Raw genomic sequence first — 23,363 nt, 5'->3', positions numbered from 1 at the left:
ACTTCAAGGGACATGATGAGTCTGAATTTGTGTCCATCTCTAAACAAAGAAACAGCTCAGGTGATTCTGGAATCATAGAATCATAGAATAGTTTAGGTTGGAAGGGACCTTAAAGATCATCTCGTTCCAACACCCTGCCATGGGCAGGGACACCTCCCACTGGATCAGATGCCCAAGGGCCATCCAACCTGGCCTTGAACACCTCCAGGGATGGGGCAGCCACAACTTCTCTGGACAACCTGGGCCAGGGCCTCACCACACTCATGGTGAAGAAATTCCTCCTTCTGTCCAGTCTAACTCTGCCCCTCTCCAGTTTATCCCCATTGCCCCTCACCCTATCCCTACAAGCCTTTGGAAACAGCCCCTCTCCAGCTTTCTTGTAGCCCCTTCAGGTACTGGAAGGTCACTATAAGGTCTCCTTGGAGCCTTCTCTTCTCCAGGCTGAACAACCTCAACTCTCATGGAATGAACAACCTCAACTCAAGGAATGACAGCACGGGACAAGGCAGAGCTTGGCCAACCCAAGGCCCTTTGGGCAATGGCCTCTCCCTCGTCACTGCCTGGATAACAGACCCGGGTTCGCCTTGTGAGTGCTCTAGTGAGCTTGTGGACCAGGCTCAGGGTTAAATACTTTCTCTACCAAGTTCCGTATCTCCTCTTCCCGCAGCACTAATTGCTCTGTGCATTGCAGTATTATTTAACAGTGTTTACACAGCACCTCTAAGGGCACCGCATTAAGTGCAGGGCAGAAATAAAATGATGCTTTTCCTGCCCTATTAGTTTATAACCTGGACAGAGATGGCAAATGAAGACAAATGAAGTGCAGAGGACGCAGTGCATGGGACAACAGGACAAGAAGTGACCAGGGACATCGACTGCAGGCAAACCTCTGTTGGGTTCCACACACGGAGCTATAAGAACTCCTTCTCTCTTCTTTTAATGCGCAAATCTTGCAAAGCAAGAATGAATGAGTGTCTCAAAGACAGCCAGAGACTGAGGGTATAAGATTGGCAGAGGAATCTAAGGATGCAAAAAGCAAGGGCAGGCACCCCAGAGGGAAGAGAGGGAGTCCTGTCGGCATTCCGGCTGGAAAGCAGAAGCTGTCGGCATCAAAACCAGCACCTGCGGATGAAACGCATAGTGATCATTCTAGCAGATAGCGCGTCTGTCTTATATAGACAGCAGACACACGGGAATTACAACACCATCCGAGAAATCCCTGAGGAGTGAACATACCAGAGGTTTAAGACATCAGTGAAGAAACAGAAGAAAACAACCAGGTTTGCAAATTGCCACTGCTGGAAATCAGCCACGAATTAAGGACGGGACAGCACTGCACAATTACACCTGATTACAGGCACTGCACATTTTTAATAGTATGTCATACTCTGATGCGATGTATAAACTATAATTTCTCTAGAAAAGCCTATTTTATAAAATGTGCAGACAGGTAGAGTCTCACTCACACCCACAGTAACTGTCTGTGGGGGCTGGATTTTTGTTTGCTGGCTTGTGTAACACGAAGAATTATACAGCTGAGTAAACTGCTACTGTAATCAAGCAGGAGATTTCTCAGCTCAGTATGCTGAATAATATTATTTAAACTCTTGGAATGAACCACATATTGAAAATGTATTGAAATTAAATTTAGTTCGACACAAAGACAAAAGGAAGACGCCCCAGGGGGCTCTGGCTGCCCACCCCCCCTGGTCGCCTGGCTCTGTTGCACCACTGTCTGGTATAGAATAGAATCATAGAATGGTTTGGGTTGGAAGGGACCTCAAAGCCCACACTGTTCCAACCCCCTGCCATAGGCAGGGACACCTCCCACTGGATCCGGTTGCTCCAAGCCCCATCCAACCTGGCCTTGAACCCCTCCAGGGATGGGGCAGCCACCACTGCTCTGGACAACCTGGGCCAGAGCCTCCTCACCCTCACAGGAAAACGTTTCTTCCTAAGATCTCATCTCAATCACTCCTCTTTCAGCTGAAAACCATTCCCCCCTCATCCTATCCCTGCACTCCCTGATCAAGAGCCCCTCCCCAGCTTTCCTGGAGCCCCCTCCTCCCCATCTGTATCTGAGCGCAGGAAGCACTGCATACTCCATCTCTGGTTTGACCCCCATGGCTCTGCCACCTAAAGCCTTGTTTCCGTCCCCCCACGCACGAATGAAATCACTGTCATCGCCTTCTCCCATCACTATTCCCATCTGAGCCAATACAAATTCTCTCGCACTGTTCTTTCCCATGATAATCATTAGTGCTTCCAGAGATGCAAATGCTGGATAGTCTGGGTGCACTGGCATCGTCCGGAAGGCGCTGGAAGGAAATTAAACCCCTGCACAAAACAAATTGGGGAAGATAGGGAGCTTCAGTAGGAAGAAATGTGGTTCTGTCCTCCTCCGCGTTCCGCTGAACTTCTACTTCACCACTAGCAAATCTTCAGGGCTGGTTTGAAGATGTGAACAGTCAGCAAGAAAGAAACTGAAACAGAGTAATCGCTTTGGTCTCTGAGGCATGTTTAAGACCGACGACGATGCTGTTACCAAGCTCATTGTGATAATTATTTTCACTTGCCTCACAGGAACTTTGTTAAATGTGGTGGTATGAACCAGTGAGTCATTGGCCAGAAAAATGTCACGGTCTGCATTTGAGAGATGGGAGCACGAGGTCTGGAGCCAGCTCAGTATCACATCAAAGAAGTGTTTAATAAGTGATGCCTAATGGCTATTATGCAAATTATTAATGGTAATTACAAGTGACAAGATAAAATCATATTCCAGTGTGGTTGCACAAACATCACTGAAGCAGTGCTTATGAAAGCAAAGTTCTGTCGGATTAGACACACCCTCCTTGTAGTTGACACAAGAAAACATTATCAGCTTTGATAAGCAAAGCAAGCAGAGAGCGGAAGAGCCAGGCTGACACTTTGCAAAAAGGCTGCACACTGTGCCAGTCGCAGTTCCCACAGACCAGACTCCACTGCCCACATCACAGAATCATGGAATGGTTTAGGTTGGAAGGGATCTCAAAGCCCATCCAGTTCCATCCCTGTGCCATGGGCAGGGACACCTCCCACCGGATCCGGTTGCTCCAAGCCCCATCCAACCTGGCCCTGAACCCCTCCAGGGATGGGGCAGCCACCACTGCTCTGGGAAAACTGTTCCAGGGCCTCCCCACCCTCACAGGAAAACATTTCTTCCTAAAGTGTCATCTCAATCTCCCCTCTTTCAGCAAAAAAACATTCCCCTTCATCCTACCCCTGCACTCCATGAGCAGCAGCATCACCTGAATACGCAGCATCCTCCCACCTCCTCCATCTGAAACCCATACTGACTATGGGTCAGTATTTGTCCTTGTGACCTCACCAGCCACTTTCAGATCTCTTGGCTTTTCTGGAATGCCCACAAGGCTTTACAGCCTTTGCCCATCCACAGAGCTGAGATCACTGCTAATCCCGCTGGCTCACAGCCCATCATTGCTTCCTGGACTTCCACCTGTAGGAAACCATTTGTTCCTTCTGTCTTACACTTAGGTTGTAAATCCTTCTGGGTCATCTTTATGTCTTAAACATGCACAGTCCTTTCCTACGCAGGGTTCTGCCCCAGGGTAACGTCCCTAGGCTACAGGAGCACAAAGAGCAAAAATGGAGGTAAAGGAATCCGTTTGGTAGGGAAAAAAGCTAGAGAGAGCAAACACACGCATTTCCACCCGAGGTCTCAGCTGAGTCTCCAAGCCTTGACATGGCCTGGAGTGAAGCTCTCGTGTGGCCGTTAAGCTGCCCTGATGAACACCAAACCCAAACAGAGTTACCCAGCACAGAATGCGAAACAGAATCTAACTGTCCTAAACCACAACCTGGTTGGTCAGGGACTGCCTCTTGGATGCATTTTCTCTATCAGTCCCAAGTTCAATGACCCAGGAGCCTGCTGAATCTGCAAAAGACGTAATTATACCCCAAATATGAGTACTTTGGAAGAGCTGCATGACTATTTCTAACCTTCAGTGGTAAAATGTGATTCGTAGCCCGTGGACCTTTCAGCCAGGACATAAATAAAAGGTTGTTCGGTGCTGCAAACAAGTTTGGTTTTTAGAGCAAGACCTGCTCCTTCCTCCTATCAGGTAACCGATGAGAGAAGGAGGTGAAGGTGCTCTTGCTCACCTGTAGAGAAATGTCCAGTATCTGCACTGTCTCCTCCTAATCCTAAGACTGAAAGGGAAAGGCAGCCTCCACCCAGAGCTTTGCTCCCTGTACATTGCTGTTAGGTAACTTCTGAACGCCTGCACAGCAGGAGAAGAGCTCCGAGCACTCCAGACATTATATTAATTTCTCTTGGCTCTTACAGCCACACCCTGTCTTCAATTATATTCCTCAAAACGACGGATGAAAGGCAGATGCACTCCTTCTCCTCCTTTTTGCTCCTGATTTTCACTACTGTGAGTCTCGGCTGTGTGGGGAGCATGGGAGATGTGTTTCTGTGGGGCGGACAGACTTGTATTTCAGGTACTGTGGTCTTAGCCAGGAATCTGAGCTCTGACACTCTAGCCCTGTCCTTGAGGGAATTATTTCACTGCACCGTATGAATAATAAATATTCTAGAATGCTGCCAGCCTTGGGTAGGCGTCTTTTATCACCTGTGATCTAAGGAAAGAAATAAATTGTCTCACTGGAGAGTGGAGAGCCCTAACTTATGCTGGTGAGAAGACGATCACATCCATATATGCTCAGGGACTTACTCCTACCCTGGTGACAGCAGCCACCCAACAGCACGTGCCTTCCCACTGGTGAAGGAGAGGTGGCTGAGGCTATGAGCGCAGGTTTCCTTCCGTCCAGAGGTGACGGCTGCTCCCAGAGCTCCCCGACTGGTGTCACACTCACCACCACACAGGATTTATCACGACCGCTCCTGTAAATACGGACATAGCTGAGTCAAAGGTTACTTGTGAGGAAGGGTTGCTTGGGAATTCCATCCTGTAGGGAACAGAAGCCTCCATCCCCTGGAGAGCAGAATATCCTCTCATTACAGCAGTCTGCTGGAGAAAGGCAGACTTTCTCCAACAGACTGAGAACAACCTTTTATTTATGTCCTGGCTGAAAAGTCCACGGGCTACGAATCACATTTTACCACTGAAGGTTAGAAATAGCCATGCAGCTCTTCCAAAGTACTCATATTTGGGGTATAATTACGTCTTTTACAGATTGACCAGAAAGAAAGTTCTTCCGATGCTCCTCTGGCTGTTGTGCAGATGGTGCTCCTGTGACTGGCCAGGCCATGCTAACACCTGATTCTACTCTGATAAGAAACTCAGATAAGAAATGGGACAATTATTCTCCTTATTTTGTGCTCAGCACAATCCTAGTTACGGCAAAGACCTGCGGGATCACATCTCAGTCGATCCAGGGACTGGATATATCGCCCACGGATACTCCCTTTCCTGTCATCTCTTTCGTTATCTCCAGTCACCACAAATTGAGGCAGCATGGACAGCAATTAAAGTAATTAAGCAATAACCTTAGCGAGGAACTTCATTCACTCCAGCTTGCACCAAGGCTGCGTAACATCCAGACAAAAACAGGGGGTTCCAACCCTCAGCAAGCCTGAGCTGGGCAGCCTGCGAGCACGTTGCCCTCTTATGTTTGCAGGAGCAGAGAAAAATAAACCACAAATGGGGAACGGAACCCATGGGGGAATTACCTCAGTGATTTAAGAAATCTCACAGTAGAGCGCGTGTTGGCCCTGCTGTCCCTCCTCGTGCCAGGGGACAGACATCTACACCACGACACCCTGGCCGTTTCGCTGCCGCCCTCACTGTTATTCAAGCTTTTCAGAAGTGAGAATTTATATTAACTCCCCATTTCTGTTCCACGGACTCCGGCACGGCATGTGATAGAAAAATGTTTATTGGACTAAGAAGAAAATAAATACAAATTAACAGAAGATAAAAGGCACTTTGATGTTATAAATACCAATGTTTCTCCTTTGTACATAATCTAGGGCACCTCTTTTTCTTGACTTGTTGTAAAGTTTGCATCATACAAAAAGCTGATGACTCATAAAACATTATTTTACTTTTTGGAATAAGCTGCTGACATGTAAAGTATCTTCCTTGTGAACTGGGATTTCTAGAGGGAAACTGCCTATGGGCTATTTATTCTTGGCATAAACAGCAGGACTAGCCAGCCCCGTGGGAAGAAGAAACACCCCCTAGGTGACACCCCCTTTGGAAGGTATAAATAGAGATCTGCCGCACCAACCACCCTGCAGTCTGATTCAAAATCAAGCTGTGCATCTTGCTTTGGGCTTTGGGTTGGATCTGCAGCTGTCCTCACCATGAGTTGTAGTATTAAGCAGACAACTGGCTCTCTCAGAGGCAGGACCAGCGGTGGCAGCTGCGTTATTGGTGGCGGTGGCGGTGGTGGAGGAGCACGGATCTCCTCAGTCTCTTCTGGAAGATACACGACTTGCGGGATAGGTGGTAGCCGAGGGTTTTCTGGTAGGAGCTACTGTGGTGGTGTGAATTACGGAGGAGGACTGAGCACCGGTAGCGTGGTCGGTGGAAACTATGGAGGTGGCTTAGGAGCTGCTGTCCTCGGAGGATGCTCAGGCATGGGATTCAGCGGGGGCAGTGCTCGCTTTGGCGGTGGCATTGGTATCGGTCTTGGTGGAGGGGTAGTTGGAGGTGGTTTTGCTGGTGATGGCATTCTTCTTTCTGGTGATGAAAAGGTCACCATGCAGAACCTTAATGACCGCCTGGCATCTTACCTGGACAAGGTGAGGTGCCTGGAACAAGAAAATGCTGACCTGGAGTGCAGAATCAGGGAGTGGTATGCCAAGCAGGGCCCTTTTTGTGAGCCGCGGGACTACAGCTGCTACTATAAAGAAATAGAAGATCTTCAAAATCAGGTAATATTCTTTCTCAGCTGCTTCCTCCCTTGTAAGCTTCTCCCATGGTGTCGGTTCACAACTTAATGCAGTGATCACGAGTAACATTTCATTGCTGTAATATGCTTTTTGTAAACAGCCATTAAGATGCTGCCTGTAGGAAGCCCTAGAGCTCAAAGGTGAAAACCTTTAGTGTTTGGACTCTTTCCATTGCTTTAATTCATCAGATAGATTGGAAGGGGAAAATGTTATGTTCATGCAATTGGCTCAGTAGTCTTTCTGAGTTAGATTTGTGCCAAGGTGTTTAAACAGATATATATGCCAAAAAAGCAACTAAAAGAGAAATAAATAATGGATTGCATTAATTTGCCTGAATCTATTTTGTTCTGCCACCAGTCTTGCAGAACTCCAGTTAAATGTTATTCCCTTTTTTTTTCCCACAAGTTTACTCTTTCCTACAGAGCTGGGAAATACAGGACTTCTTATTAAAAATAAGAACAAAGAAAGTGTTGCCACAACACATTTAAGCGTGCAATTTAGAATTCAAAACATCTGTTTGCAAAGTGCGTTTGGCAAAAATTCGGGGATGTTGATGCACAATGAAGAACAAAGTCAAAAGAACCCAGGAACCAGGCAGAACGAGACAGACTTTAACCAAGTCTTGAAACAAAGCTTTAAATCTCTGGTCCATGAAAGTAAGATTGAGATGTAGGATGTTTGGGGATTATGGCAGGTGCTGGACAAATGTAATTGTAGCTCCTTCGCTGTCTGCATCCAAACCACCTATTTTAGCACTTTAATGCCTCTACTGCCCTTCACTGAGTGCTTGCCCCGGTGACTGCCACGCTCCTCACCTCCTGCTACCCAATACTGAAACACAAAGCGAGAGGGAGAAAGAGGTCAGGTCTGGCAGCGCTGGTCGATGGGTGCCCTTGAGCCTGGGGATCACAGAATCACCGTGTTGGAAAGGACCCACTGGATCATCGAGTCCAACCATTCCTAACACTCCCTAAACCATGTCCCTCAGCACTTCATCCACCCATTCCTTAAACACCTCCAGAGAAGGTGACTCGACCCCCTCCCTGGGCAGCTGTTCCAGTGAATGTTCCAGGGATGTAGGGAAGAGACTTCAGGAGTGTATATTCTTTTCCCAGATTGTCTGCGCAACCATAGACAACAACAAGATCATTCTGAACATCGATAACAGCCGGATGACAGCCGACGACTTCCGAGTGAAGTGAGTACCCCTCAGCGCACAGCCGTCCCCTTCCTCAGTCCCTGCTCGCAGAGTGGGTGAGAAGGAGGTCTTGGCTAGTTCTGCATCTGCTGGTCAGGACAGGCTGGAGGCAACGGGGAAAAGCTATTCCACCCACTCCCTCTAGAGATGCCTTAATTAGTGGCAGCTCCAGGGTGGAAAGTGTGGGAGAACAAGATGGGTTTTTGGGAGATCAGAGTTCTTTGGAAAGCAGAAGGGATTCGCAGACAGGGAGAGGCGTGGGTTCACCCACAGTTCAGGCACGCGGTGTCTTGCAACGGGGAAGATTTTGCTTTTTCTTGTTGGAGTGCAACAACGTGGTGAGTGACACCTCTGCCCCAGTGAAGAATTAGGCCAGTTAGGAAAACGCTGTAAGGAAGATGGTCGTTAAATGAAAGAAAAAAAGAGCAGATAGTGGTGTCAGACACTGACTGTTTCTTGTTTTCTCTCTCATCCCAGGTACGAGACGGAGCTGGCCCTTCGCCAGAGCGTGGAGGCCGACATCAATGGCTTGCGCCAAGTCCTGGATCAGCTGACGCTCTGCAGGTCTGACCTGGAGGCACAGCTGGAGTCGCTGCGGGAGGAGCTCTGCTGCCTGAAGAAGAACCACGAGGAGGTAGGGGCCTGCCCCGCTCGCGCTGAAAGCGTTAATTCAGGCAGGATCCATCCCCCTCCCTCTCCTCAGGACTCAGCCCTGGAGTGCTGGCTGTGGATGGGCAGGTGGAGGATGGAGATGATGCACGTGAACTGGGAGCTGTGAACGTCCAGCAGAGAGGGTCTCTGCCAGGGCTGTGCCCTTTCCTACTAAGGGAACAACTTCCCTCGGGTTTTTAAAAGATGACTCCATCTGTGTTGTATTTTCCAGGAAATGAGCTGTCTGAGGAAACAATCGACTGGAGATGTAAGCGTGGAGGTCAATGCCTGCCCTGGCCCAGACCTCAGAAAGATCCTGGAGGAGATGAGGTGCCAGTATGAAACGCTGATTGAGCGCAACCGCAAAGAAGTTGAGGATTGGTATGAGTGCAAGGTGAGCACATTTATGCCACTCTGCCTTTCCCTGGGTAATGGCTGCAGAGTGATTTATTACACGTTGAAGCCACACAATGTACTGTACCAGCATTCGGCTGAGAGAGTTCACCCAAACTTTTCTGATGTCATGGTTTTTGCAACCTTCTCTTCTTTTTCTTTAATACTTAATCTGACTTAAACACTATTATTTCAGATTGAGGAGGTGAATCGGGAGGTGATTACAAGCGGGCAGGAGGTAGAGACGTGCAACAACCAGGTTACTGAACTGAGACGCCAATTGCAAGCCCTGGAGATCGATCTCCAGGCTCAGCTCAGCCAGGTGGGTGGTGCAAAGCTCAGTTCTCTCACAGTTATGCTTAGATATAAGAACTTGTAGTTTAAATGCAGTGTTTCTCATGCCTGTATCGTGCCACGTCACTCCTTAGAGGGACAACCTGGAGTCCTCACTGGCTGAGACAGAGTGTCGCTACAACAACCACCTTGCTGAGCTCCAGAGCCAGATCACCTGCGTGGAGCAGCAACTGGCGGATCTGCGGGCAGAAATGGAGTGCCAGAACCAAGAGTACAAGATCCTGCTGGACGTCAAGTGCCGTCTGGAGCAGGAGATCCATACATACCGCTGCCTGCTGGAGGGAGGACAGCAGGATCTTATGTAAGTAGGCTTGGGACACTGAACAATACAATAAACCAATGGTGATGATCTGCTTTCCCCTCCGTGCCAGCATTGCCAGGACTCTGCGATGTTCTGCCAATCTTCTGCCAAAATAGGAAACCAGCTCGAGAGCAGGAGGGACAATGAAAAGCTATAATTCGACTTTATCTGTCACTTCCTTCACTAAAACATTATTTTCCTGTCCCCTCAGTCAGCAAGGAGGAATCAGTCAGTCTTCAGGTCTAGGAGGAGGAGTTGCAAGAACAAGTGGAATAGGAGGAGGAGGTATCATTAGAACAAGCCACACTTACACTGCGTCTTCCCAGATGCCATCCTGCGCAGCTGCGGAGATACAAGGTGAGAACTGCAACGCTCTACAGGATTTCCACTGTCTCCTTTATTCTAATAAAGCCACAAAGATCTTTCCCAAGATCTTTGCTTACAGATGCTATTTGAGACTTTCATTATGAGACTACTGGGCAATATGGGATGGGAAGCTTTGAGGAAGCTATGAACAGCAGAAGCTGTTGTGGGACAGCAGAAGCTGTGAGTCTGCTAGGCAGCACGAGAGCTGCAAAAAGGGAGGAGGGGGAAGAAGGAGAGAAAGGAGAAGAGGGAGTCACCAGGCAGGCAAAGCACAGGGAGGAAGGGCTGACATGAAATCTGGGACAAAGGAAGGAACAGCAGAAAGCAAAGTGCCCAGAAATAAGAAGAAAAAAGCAGGAATCATGGGAATACTGGCAGAAAACAGCTAGTGCTATTTAGGGGGAAACTTCCAGCCAAACTGAAAAAGAAAGAACTATGGTGACAGTTGGTCCAGGAGGAGGAGTGTGAGCAGGGGCATTGTTCCGGCAAGGACCCTGATGTGTTCCTCATCCAAGTTGCTGCTGGTGTGATGTCTGCAGTTTCTACCATTTGGCATTTTTCTGTCCAAGGGCAAACAACACTCCAACAGCTACAAATCCCACCTGCCTGCCTGGCAGCAAACCATCCGAGCTGTCCAGGAAGGGACAGTATTTATCTGAAACTCTAATTGAATTGGCTCTAATTGAAATGATCACGTGCATAGAATGACAGTGTGGGAAAGAATCTATTTTTGCTGTAAACAAAGTAATGTTTCCTTTCATCTCTCCAGTGCCTTGCAGAAGGATTTGTGATTAAGGAGAGAAATGAGAATGTCCAACAAGAGAAGCCTGAAGCAGAACCATGGATAAAGAGAGAGAATATTTACTGTATGCCTCTGCAAAGAGCGAGGAGCGCGCTCTTTTGTATTACTCAGCCATGCTAAGCTATGTGTCAGAGGGATAAGCAGAGCATTGGGCCACATTCTGCTTTGTTTTGCTATTTGCTTTTTTCCAGTCTGTGTTGCTGCGTGTGCCCAAGCACCATGACTACTGCTGGAGCGAACCAGCAGTACGAGCACTGATGTACCTGCTGGTGAAAAAGCTTTCCTAATAAAACCTTGCTTCTGCCTCAAGCAATCAAGAAACCTGTGTCTGCAAACTGAGTTCCTTTAGAAAACCAGGTGCTGGGCCACGCACAAGGGTCACCTACGCTGGTCAGGGTCCCATTCTAGGGGGGACAAAGCCATTACACCAGTGGGAGCCTCGCTGACCTTGCAGGTCTTGTCTACCTCCTCCCTGTCCCACCTTGTAGCACACGTTGCCCGTTCCTGCACGATGCCCTCCATGATCTCCACGAATAGACAACTCAGATGGCTGTGTGCGTCCCACAGGGCATTGCGCTAAACCCCAACTTTAGGAGAACTGTGAAAGTCAGAGATGGCACATCTGGAGACACATTGCCTTGGTCTCAGCCTGGTGCTGACACATCCGAGCTGTGCCCTCTCCTACTTCATCATCCAGCCTGGGACTGTGATAAGGTTGTAGAGGAAATCTTGATCTCCACAACTGACTCCCTTTTGGCTGACGTGGCCTATATTCCAACCTATCCCTTTCATTTCAGAGGAATCTTTCCACTGGGATAAGGACGGGAGGATGAGTCATTTACTGGTCAACCTTCTGTTTCAGAGTTTCAATCTGAACATCAGGAACGGTTGCAAGATCGTACTTAAGAGTACACATGTCTTCTCTGGAGATCTGGAAGGGGCAGGGTGGGAGTTGCAAAAGTGCAGCTGAACAGAGAATACAATGGAAAAAAAGTCAGCTAAGGGTTCTGGATGCACAGAGCCATTGTGCCTCAGACCTCACAAGCAAATCAAAGATCATTCCCTCCTCGGAGTCTCAACCAGCAGCCGTGTAGCTGGTGCTGAGTCAGTGTGGATTGGCATGGGAACGAGTGTGTGTCCTGACACTGATCTGCCCAGCGAAACGAGGACAGCAGTTGAGTAACTCGGGGCCCTAAAGCACTTCTGGTGGGTGCAGCCGTGGGAACTGACCACAGGGAGCTTGCCGAGCCGTTCTGCATTTGGAGAATTTTCAAACTCGTTATGTGCTGGAGGGTGTTCAGAGAATTAAATTGTCTGTTGGTCCAGAAAACCAAGCAGTGATCGGCTTTCCATGCCCACTCCCCCCTGCAGGTTCACAGCTAAAAGAGCAGCACTGGATCTGCTGCTGCTTCTGCAATCTGGCTGTTACAGGAAGAGTCGCAGTCACTTATGAGGTGATGTGGCAAAGCAAAAACATTTTGGGATCATCTGTACAGCGCTGTATGGCTCACTTCTCCAGGGAGACCTTATAGTGGCTTCTAGTACCCGAAGGGGCTACAGGAAAGCTGAAGAGGGATTTTTCACAAGAGCGTGGAGTGATAGGGACAGGGAGAATGGTTTTAAATTGGAAGGGGGAAGATTTATATTGGGCATTAGGAAGAAATTCTTCATGATGAGGGTGGGGAGGCCCTGGCCCAGGTTGCCCAGAGCAGTGGAGGGGTTCAAGGCCAGGTTGGATGGGGCTTGGAGCAACCAGATACAGTGGGAGGTGTCCCTGTCCATGGCAGAGGATTGGAACTGGATGGGTTTTAAGGTGCCTTCCAACCCAAACCATTCCATGGTTCTTCTCTAGCATCAGTTCTTTTCTACAGCCACAAATTTCTCTGTTGCTACCGAAACAGACTTGACACAAGCAAGGTGAAAGGTGCTCGTCTCCTGTTGTAAAAGACCCTGGAGAGAAGATGTCTCAGCGGTATTTCTTTTATCTCATCTACCCAACACCAAAATCGGTGGTATCCATGTGCTGGAGCAAAGTAAGAGAACGCAGCACTGGAACAACCGCAGCGATGACTCAAGAGTGGCCATGGAAGTTTCTAAACTAGGACTCAATTCTTTAAAGATCACTCTTATTTAAAAATCACTTCCAGCCCTATGGAAAGCCCCAGAGCTGACGCAGAATCTCTCAGCTGACCTGTAAGGCCAGTGCTTCACAAGAGACCGAGAGACACTGATCACCATTATAATGGCAAATGTCCACTGGTTGGACATTTGGTTGGTCTGGTTGGTCCACTGTGTGTGTCCCGGTTGTTCTCGGAGCTCTGGCTGAGAAGAAGCTGGAAAGCAAATATTTCCCTTTTCCTTTCCCATTTTCTTCTCCTGCACTGTTCAAGGTGAAGACAAACAATAAATAAACCACTGCTGCCCTTCCTGGCCTCAATCCTTCCCAGTCTGTGAGTCCTCACACTTATTTCTAAGCATATAAAGGTACTGAACCAATCCTTTTCCAGTTTTGAGTCTTCTGGAAACTCCAGGCTACCTACAGCATATAAAAGTTTGTGTTTCCTCCTGGGGGCCCCGGCAGACTCCCAGCAGGGCTGGGATAGTCTCCCTCTCTTACGAACTGCTACTGACATCTAGCTGCTCCTCCTGATTCCCTGGGACCCTGTCAAAGGTCTTCCCACTCTCCCCACCCTTCCCACCAGGTCCAACAGACGCAAAGCCCACACTTTCACAAAGGAGCTGTCCTAAATTCCTGAGAGGTGAAAGAGACCTAATGACACGGCCAGAAGGACTCCAAAGATCCAGACTTTATGACTATGCCCAAGGAAAGCCCCCGAGGGTGAACAGACTCAGCTTCTAAGACGCTGTGATGTTGTTTGTGGACCTACAGGTTGGGAAGCATCTGGAAAGCAACTCATGAGAAGGTAGCTTGGGATAAACAGTTCCCCAGCAGAAAACACCCTGGAAACAACCCTTCTATTAAGGAGCTGTAAATTACGGAGCTGCAAACCTTGGGTTGGAAACTCAATTTCCATGAGATTTCCATATTCCTCTGTGCTAATGAGACAGACCCAGGAAGTTTATGGGTTCAAATAACAGAATGGAAAGAGCAGGGAAAGCTTAGTTTATTTTTTTAAAGTTCTTCAGAACAACATTTAATTTCATCTTGGTTTAACCAGTGCCGCCGTTTCCTGAAGATGAAAAGGAAAAAGAGCAAGAGAGCAAGTGCGTGCCGTGTGAGGATCCTGGGCAAAGGTGCTTGCGGAAGGCTCACAGCAGAAACGGTGGGTCTGAAGGATACAGCTCCTGCCCCACAGGGGACCAGAGCATCTCAGAAGATCCCAAACCATCCTCTTTGCTGTCCGCAATAGGCACGTAGACATCCTCCCCTCCCACAAAGGAGTAAGTCATTCCCTGTTTCTGCCTGCATTATTCTGATGTGCTAAAATGATAACTGTGGAGCAGAGGAAGGAATGTGTGTTCAGGCAGAAAAGATGCTTGCTGCAGACAGTTGTTGGGAAACTCCTGAGGAATCACACGCAGGACAGGCAAAGCTTCAAGCGCTGCACTATTACATCAGTTTCGGTTCATTCTTGCCACCACACCCTACCCCCAATTATGTTCTCCAGTCCTAGTAATGAAATCCAGGTATTCCTTCCTATACATAACAATTTTATTAGTTTTTTTACTTATTCCGAGCTTTGCTCCTTTGTATTTAGAGCCTGAGTGGAGCACAGCTTGGAAGGAAGGGCAGGCTGGCATTCAGGCATTGCAGTCTGGTACATGAGACTCAGGTTCAACTGCAGACTCTGCCAGCGGTGCACTCTTTGTCTTTGAGTACATCGCTTTGAGCACGCCTCTCCACACCTTTGTCTCCAGCCTCTTGGAGATAGCACAGGAATGCTGCTGACTTTCATTGTACTGGATAAGTAATATCTGAGGAAGCAGAGATAAGGGAAGGCATCTTTTCAGCAGAAATAAGGAGGATAAGAGCAATAAAATGATGAGCAAATCCATGAATACTGAGATAATTCAGTTCTTCATTAAGTGGGATTATTTACTTTCCATAATATTAGCTGTTCTGATCCACAATCCTGACCCAGAGCAAGGATTTGAGCAAGAGGTTGGGCTCACTTGTTCTCTGGTGAAGCAGACTCAGAACATTTCTTACAGTGAATGGTTAAGCTTTGGAAAGCTGTGGAACGCCTGTCACTTGCTCCACAGCCAGCAGGAACAGTTTCTCCCCACAGGGAAGGCCACTGCCCTTGAGTCTTAGCAAAACATCTCATGAAAATGAGTTTAGTCTGGATTTTCATAGAATTACAGAATGGTTCGGTTGGAAGGGACCTTAAAGATCATCCAGTTCCAACCCCCTTGCCACGGGCAGGGACACCTCCCACTGGATCCGGTTGCTCCAAGCCCCATCCAACCTGGCCTTGAACCCCTCCAGGGATGGGGCAGCCACCACTGCTCTGGGCAACCTGTTCCAGGGTCTCCCCACCCTCACAGCAAAACATTTCTCCCTAAGATCTCATCTCAATCTCCCCTCTTTCAGCTGAAAACCATTCCCCCTCATCCTTTCCCTGCACTCCCTCATCACAAGCCCCTCCGCAGCTTTCCTGGAGCCCCTTTCATACTGGAAGGCTGCTATGAGGTCTCATGATGTCAGAAGAGTGAAAGGATTCTTACTTTTCAGTTTCTCTGCCTAGTAAAGCTTTGGAGCCATCAGTGATAGAGAAAGACCTCTCGTTTGTGCTTAATCCATCTTCTCCAAGCCAGTGCAGAACTGTATGGGGCAACAACTGCTCTGCCAGCTGTACCAGCATTTCGCTCTTTATATTTCCTAGGACAGGAGTCCCAAACCTCTCATTAGAACGCTGCACATATCGACAGAGAAATCGCCCACTGGATGTTTCCACTCCCATTCACTGTTTCAAACCCCCCACCGTGCCCCAATCATCATCAGCAATCATCATCCATAACGATGGAAACTGCAGAAACGCCTTTCCCTGAACAACAGGAAATATTTAAAGTACTTTTACCTTGCTCTACGCTGCCCACATAAATAAACAAACACTTTGTGAATTACTGGAGAGCCAGGATCATACATGGAGAACCTTTCATCCCTGTCCCTTAGGAGTTCGCTCTGTGGTGTCACCCAACTCGCAGCAGAGGGTTGTCTGGAATTGTCATTTTGCCAATGGAGAGACTTAAAGGTTAATCTCCGTGTCTCTGATCTTTTCATAAAGTCCTTACATCATTCCTTATACATCATCCTGGAGTCAAACTTTGTCCTTATTCCTTCTTTTTCATCTTACGTATTTCAACATCAGCGCCTTGCATGAAAACTGCTTGTTCAACTCAAAATAAAATGAAAATAAATTAATGAGAGATAAAGAGCTCTTTGATGCAATAACCTTTAATGATTTCTTCCTGGTATATAATTTAGGACAGTGTTTTTCCTGGCTTAATGTTGTAAAGTTTGCATCATAAACAAAAAGCTGATGATTCATAAAACATTATTGCTAATGCATTTTTGAAATTAGCCAGAGACATGTAAAGCATCTTCCTTGTCAACCAGGATTCTTGAAAGGAAACTTCCCTTTGAGAAATTATTCTTGGCACCAATGGCAAGAGTAGCCAGCATCATGGGAAGCAGAAGGAGTGGTGACACCCACTGTGGAAGGTATAAATAGAGTTTCGCAGCTACGGACAACTCGCAGTCTGATTTAATATCAAGCTGTGCATCTTGCTTTGGGCTTCTGCTTGCATTTCCAGCTGCTGTCGCCATGAGTTGCAACATTAAGGAGACTATTACTGTGTCTAGCAAAGGCAGGAGCAGTGGTGGCAGCTGTATCATTGGTGGTGGTGGTGGACCACGGATTTCTTCCTATGGGATAGGCAGTGGCAGAGGTTTTTCTGGAAGGAGTTACTGTGGTGGAGTGAATTACGGAGGGGGACTGAGCGTTGGTAGCTTGGCTGGTGGGAGCTATGGAGGTGGTAACTGCTATGGCAATGGCCTGGGTTTTGGCCTCGGAGGCGGTGTGGTTGTTGGTGGTCTTGGTGGCGACTGTTTGCTTTCATCCTGCGATGAGAAGGTCACCATGCAAAATCTCAACGACCGCCTGGCTTCCTATCTGGACAAGGTGAAGTGCTTGGAGAAGGAGAATGCTGAACTGGAATGCAGAATCAGGGAGTGGTACGCTACACAGGGCCTCTCCTGCGAGCCCCGGGACTACAGCTGCTACTACAAAGAAATTGAGGACCTTCAGAATCAGGTAATCCCCATTTCCAGTTGTTCCTTCTCTTCCTAAAGCTTATTTCTGATTTGTGTTTAGATTCTACTGCAGCCATAAGAGGTAACTTAGGTGTTAAATGTCTTTGCGACCATAAATTTTAGCAAGCTTCCCTATGACATTGCTGAATGTGGGTGCAAATGAAAACTGCAAAGCACTACAGGAGGGACAATACTCTTAAAAAGGAAAAGGATGCTCTATTACTGTGTGTTTTGGTTCTACAATTATAACTATAAATATTATCGAGCATGCTCTGAGGAAATGTAGTGGTGTCAGCGCAGTAGGGAGAGCAAAGCAAAGAGAAGTATAGAACAAACACAAAGCATACACAGCTAATGCTGCCTCAAATGAAAAAGCCAAGTATTTAAAGTTGATTTCTGCAGTGGCACAGTCTGCCAGTAACACGCCCACAATGAAAGTTATGACTGATCTTAAGGCTTAAAGATACCTTCCAACTCTCTTTGTTGAAAGACTTAAGCTTGAAGTCAAGAACGTGCCGGCCTGACTGTCAGCTGAGACTTAATGTCTCAAGGAAGGTGTCTCAAGGAAGGTTCTTTAGGTTCATTTCTTGGTGAAGCATCTTTAGAGCTTGCCTCTAGACCTTGAAACTGGGGAACCCTATCTCATAAGTCTTTAAGTCCCAACCTCTACACAGTCAATCTCTTTACTTTACTTTACTTTACTTTACTTTACTTTACTTTACTTTACTTTACTTTACTTTACTTTACTTTACTGTCAGTTATGAAAGCAAAGTTGCTCCTCCAATTGCTCAGCTCAAGGAACAAGGTTACTTAGGCAAGAAGGTAACAGAAAAAGGAAATTGGGAAGACTTACTACCTAACTGCGATGTAAATACACCTCTAGACTATGACAGCAGAGAGAAGTGAGACATGTCTCGTGGTCTGCTCTTTTCCAGATTGTCTGCGCAACCATTGATAACAACAAGATCATTCTGGACATTGATAACAGCAGGATGGCTGCTGATGACTTCCGCGTGAAGTGAGTGCTCCTCTGGGTGGATGAACCTCCTCTCTGCTCCTTTACACCGTACTCGTGGAGCTTCAGTGCACTAATTACAGAGAATGCAGACTAGTCTCAGTGCACCACCACATTAGGGCAGGACAGGGTGATGAAACACGTCTTGCTCTTGGCCACCAGACCTCTCTTAATTAATAACCTTGGGTAAAAAAAGCTGTGGCAACAGCATTTGTTGCTGCGGGCTGGGGACTGACACGGGAGGGGCTGGTCCTCAGTGGTATTGTCGGTGCATTTCCATCATAGACCAGTGGAGATTGGGATCAGCAAAATAGAAATGCAGCTTAACGAGCGATATCAGGCACAGAGATCACGAACGTGAGAAAAACAGATGAGGAAAAACCCCTTTCCCTTAACAGACATTGAGTGCAGTGCAGAAATCTAACGTACGGTGCGTTCAGCTTAGACGACAAACCCCTGTTTGGAGCAGGTAGGTGGGAAAGGAGATGTTACCCTTCTGAATTTCTGCTTTCTTGCACAACCCAGGTACGAGACGGAGCTGGCCCTTCGCCAGAGCGTGGAGGCCGACATCAATGGCTTGCGCCAAGTCCTGGATCAGCTGACGCTCTGCAGGTCTGACCTGGAGGCACAGCTGGAGTCGCTGCGGGAGGAGCTCTGCTGCCTGAAGAAGAACCACGAGGAGGTAGGGGCCTGCCTTTGGGAGCACCGTGGCAAGCTGTGCCTCCATGAATAGGCTCTAAATTTCAAAGTAAAGCTCAACCACTGTCAGGTCACACCTTACCCATCAAACACTGCTGGGAATCAGCCTTCTGCATCTTGGGTGTGCGGTAGCTCTGGCCAAGAGGCAGCTGCTGCTGCCGGGGTTGGGAATGCCAGAGGGGGTGAAAGCTGCCGCTGACTCGAGTGGTTAAGAAAAGCATTTACCCAAGAGATTTGTTGGGGAAAACACTTGCACCATCTTCAAGGGCTTTATAGCGGGGAGGCACCATTGCAGGGAGAGCTCTCTCCGCCAGCAAGCTCTGCTCCTCTCTGCTGTCTTCCCAAAGCCAGCACGCATCTGACCTGGGTTGTGTTTCCAGGAAATGAACTGTCTGAGAAAACAATCCACGGGAGACGTGAGTGTGGAGGTCAATGCCTGCCCTGGACCGGATCTCAGGCAAATCTTGGAGGATTTGAGATGCCAGTATGAAACCCTGATAGCGCGCAACCGCAAGGAAGTGGAGGATTGGTATGAGTGCAAGGTAAGTGACACGTGTCTGCTGCAAAACAAACTGACAGCACGTTTCAGGGCACAGGAGCATTTCAGAACACAGACATGGAGACAATAAGCAGTTCTACCTTTACAGCAAAGCCCAAGAACAGCACTCACTCTACCCTGTGTTCCACAGGAGACACGGGCCTGTCTGACCAGTTTGTTATGTCCCATTTGGAACAGCCACAATTGCCTCGTGGTGTGTTGTTGGGACTCAGATATTCCATGTTTGGATTAAAGAGACTTAATCGCCACAAGGTTAATGTCATTTGTAAAAAGAACAAGCAGCTGAAGCTGGCGGTTAACGCCCAGCGCACAGAGAACTCGCTCCCCTCACTTTCCCTTTGCTAGGGACTCACTGTAGACGTTCTCTGAAGATCTTTATTCTGGATTGGTGATTTTCAGATTGAGGAGGTGAATCGGGAGGTGATTACAAGCGGGCAGGAGGTAGAGACGTGCAACAACCAGGTTACCGAACTGAGACGCCAATTGCAAGCCCTGGAGATCGATCTCCAAGCTCAGCTCAGCCAGGTAGGTGGTGAGCTTACCTACGGCCGCGATACAATCACTGCCGGATTCCTTAGCGTGAACCCTCAGATCGACCTCCATGGAGGCGGTGAATAGCTCTTGCATTTTTGCATTGGAAATAACAACGACTATGGTGCCACGTAAATGAATGTTGTTTCTTTGGTTGTCTCAGAGAAATAATTTGGAATCCTCTCTGGCTGAGACTGAGTGTCAGTACAACACCCTGCTCGGTGAGCTACAGAACCAGATCACGTGTGTGGAGCAGCAATTGGCTGAAATCAGAGCGGAAATAGAGTGCCAGAACCAGGAATACAAGACCTTATTGGACGTTAAGTGCCGGTTGGAGCAGGAGATTCAGACCTATCGGTGCTTGTTGGAAGGAGGACAGCAAGACCTTATGTAAGTATATATCTAAATGAATAAATGAAGATATTAAGGATCTGTATTACAGGCTGGGAATCTGAGATAATCTTTAGTCCATGTTAATACTTTCTTTGAGATGAAAATGTTGTCGCATCAGCAACTTTACTGTGATGAACATTCAAACCTGAACTATCACGCCTTGGGATCTGCAAAGCTGAGAAACCAAATCTGTTAACTGCTAGTTACAACACTGTAACTACTAGTATTACATCAGTAATCCTAACCATCTCTTTTCTGTAGTAAGATGGGTGAGAACTGTCATAACAAGAATTAATTGCAACATTCTGCATTGCATTTCTTTGCCAAAGGGGCACAAATACAAAGCAACTCTGAAAATCAAAAAAGACACTACGTAAATCACCCGAACCCCTAATGAAGACACAATTAGAGAGTTTGTAGCATGTAAAGTTCTAAAATTCCCTATTTCTCTCACCCAATTTATCCCACTAGTCATGGCGGGGGGATCGGAACTGGAGGAGGAGTCATTAGGACAAGCCACACCTACACTACAACTTCAACTTCCCATTGCCAGCCCCAGGTCCCACCCTGCAAGACCGGAGATATACAAGGTAAGGGGGAACAGTTTGTTCTCCCGCAAAGGGAGAACAGTTTGTTTCAGTTTGTTCCTTTGGGATAAGGCATGGAGACAACACACTGTCCTAGGACATGCTATTGGTGTCTTCTCCGAGAGTTACCGTGCTACAGCTATGATCTGATACAACAGATCCAACCAGAGTGCAGAACTGACTGTGTCACTGGAAAGAGGTTTAAAGAGGTCTCCGAGCGAATACGGGGCAGCAGAAAGCAAAGTGGGGCAAGAGGGAGTAGCAGGAGTAAGGGGAGAAAGCTGGGGAAACGAGGCATGAAGAACAGATCTGGAAGTCAAAGTAAAGAAGAGGACAACCAAAAGTCTGGAAGGAGTGAAAAGAAGAGCAAATCTGTAACTTTACAAGTTCCAGTTCCCATTGAAACAATAATTTAGGGCATTTCTGGGCTTTCCTGCTTTGGCTGCCAACTGCTCTCATTTCACAGAGTGCATTCGTGAAAGAAGGGCACGACAGGGATCGCATTTTTTGTTAACTGAAGGATTTTATCTCTGTTCCAATCAAATAACGCTGCTGTATTTTTTCTCCAGTGACCTGCAGGAGAATTTGTGATTAAGGAGGAAGGAATGGATGAGAAGATGACATACAGGGAAACCCATAGACACAACAAGAGCACTCGATGTTCACTGCGCACCTCTATGCAGAGAAAGTAGACAAGACTCAGCGATGCTTTGCCGTGTATCTACCGGGGCCTATTGGGCCACCGCCTTCTGTTCTGCTGCTTCTGTTCTGTAATGCTGTAACCTCTAGAAGTTACTTGAGTTAGTCAGGGTCACTGAGGTACCTGCTGGTGAAACACTTCTCTAATAAAACTTTGCTTCTGCCTCATGCAATCAAGAAACCTGTGTCTGCAGCTGCATTCCTTAAAAAAATCAGGTGCTGTGCCACACACAAGGGTCATCCAAACTGGTCAGGGTCCTGCTCCACTGGGAACAAAGCTGCTTCGCCAGTGGGAGCCTCAGTGATGTTGGAATCACAGAATCAGGGAATGATCTGGGTTGAAGGGAACTTAAAACCCATCCAGTTCCACCCCCTGCAATGGGCAGGGACACCTTCCATTGGATCTGGTTGCTCAAAGCCCCATCCAATCTGGCCTTGACCACCTCCCAGAGCCACGGCCTCCCCACCCTCAGAGGAAAATATTTCTTCCTAAAATCTCATCTCAATCCCCCAGGGTGAGGGAGGGGATTCTCCTATTCTGTTCTGCTCTTGTGAGACCCCATCTGGAGTCCTGTGTCCAGTTCTGGAATCCCCAACATAAGAAGGATACAAAACTGTTGGAACAGATCCAGAGGAGGCCATGACGATGATCCGAGGGCTGGAACACCTCTGCTATGAGGACAGGCTGAGAGAGTTGGGGTTGTTCAGCCCAGAGAAGTTGATGTGCTAAAGCAGACAAGGGGGGGCTGGGAGAGTTCGTTAGAGCTTGGTGTTGTTTGCCTTGAAGACCTTGGAAGTTGATAACAAAGGAGCTGGCTAGCAGCAGTTTACTGATAAGTAGGCATTGGAATGCAGGGAGCTGCTGCATTTCGTTCAGGAGTTTGAAAACAGCCAGAGGAGACTGAGTCTGCGCAAAGTTCAAAAAGAAATATATTCATCCCAAAAAAGACTTCCTGCTTCATCCCTAAGACCCCGGCCCATGACCATCAGGAGGCACTACGCAGGCGCAAGATTGGAGTGAACTTTCCAGATCTAATTATAATACGAAGCGAGGATAGGGTATGAATATGTAGTAGGTGCTTATACCTATGCATGTCTTTACACTATAAGTAGCTGCTTGTTAAGCCATACGGTGTGCAAGCTAGGAGGAGAACCCCCTTGCACCCCAGCACTGGAAATAAACATACCTGCTTTATAACTCATTTTGGGTTATAGGGTTTGATTCCGCAAAACAAAGTCTCCAGGGAGACCTTAGAGCAGCTTCCAGGACTGAAAGGGGCTGCAGGAAAGCTGGGGAGGGGCTCTGGATCAGGGAGTGCAGGGAGAGGATGAAGGGGAATGGTTTTGAGCTGAAAGAGGGGAGACTGAGATGAGATTTTAGGAAGAAATGTTTCCCTGTGAGGGTGGGGAGGCCCTGGCCCAGGTTGCCCAGAGCAGTGGTGGCTGCCCCATCCCTGGAGGGGTTCCAGGCCAGGTTGGATGGGGCTTGGAGCAACCGGATCCAGTGGGAGGTGTCCCTGCCCATGGCAGGGGGTTGGAACTGGATGGGCTTTGAGGTCCCTTCCAACCCAACCCATTCCGTGTGTCTGTGTGTGGCTGCGGCAGCGCTGGGGTGG

At 47.9% G+C, this 23,363-nt stretch overlaps 2 protein-coding genes and 1 long non-coding RNA gene across 3 annotated transcripts; 2 read left to right on the top strand and 1 right to left on the bottom strand.

The window, feature by feature from the left end:
- The first annotated feature begins 6,254 nt into the window (after positions 1-6,254).
- LOC104054417 (keratin, type I cytoskeletal 19) lies at positions 6,255-11,308 on the top strand. The gene is made up of 8 exons (XM_009555414.2): positions 6,255-6,904; positions 8,038-8,120; positions 8,598-8,754; positions 9,004-9,165; positions 9,361-9,486; positions 9,593-9,819; positions 10,031-10,176; positions 10,955-11,308. The coding sequence occupies exons 1-8, from the start codon at positions 6,332-6,334 to the stop codon at positions 10,978-10,980; spliced, it is 1,500 nt and encodes a 499-aa protein (XP_009553709.1). The 5' UTR covers positions 6,255-6,331; the 3' UTR covers positions 10,981-11,308.
- A 146-nt stretch (positions 11,309-11,454) lies between these two features.
- LOC128854510 (uncharacterized) lies at positions 11,455-16,288 on the bottom strand. The gene is made up of 3 exons (XR_008453568.1): positions 16,030-16,288; positions 15,677-15,830; positions 11,455-14,923 (listed from the first exon to the last, which is right to left on the bottom strand). It is a non-coding gene; the product is annotated as an uncharacterized LOC128854510 (long non-coding RNA).
- Positions 16,289-16,699: 411 nt separating this feature from the next.
- On the top strand, positions 16,700-21,928 carry LOC104054496 (keratin, type I cytoskeletal 13). The gene is given in 9 exon segments (XM_009555493.2): positions 16,700-17,265; positions 18,200-18,282; positions 18,805-18,961; positions 19,359-19,520; positions 19,937-20,062; positions 20,232-20,437; positions 20,439-20,458; positions 20,933-21,051; positions 21,618-21,928. Coding segments are annotated over 9 exon segments (1,365 nt in total). The 5' UTR covers positions 16,700-16,776; the 3' UTR covers positions 21,621-21,928.
- Positions 21,929-23,363: the final 1,435 nt, after the last annotated feature.

This window comes from Cuculus canorus, chromosome 25, assembly GCF_017976375.1.
Source record: "Cuculus canorus isolate bCucCan1 chromosome 25, bCucCan1.pri, whole genome shotgun sequence".
In the NCBI taxonomy this organism is placed as follows: Eukaryota; Metazoa; Chordata; class Aves; order Cuculiformes; family Cuculidae; genus Cuculus; species Cuculus canorus.
This window is presented reverse-complemented; position numbering and strand designations above follow the sequence as displayed.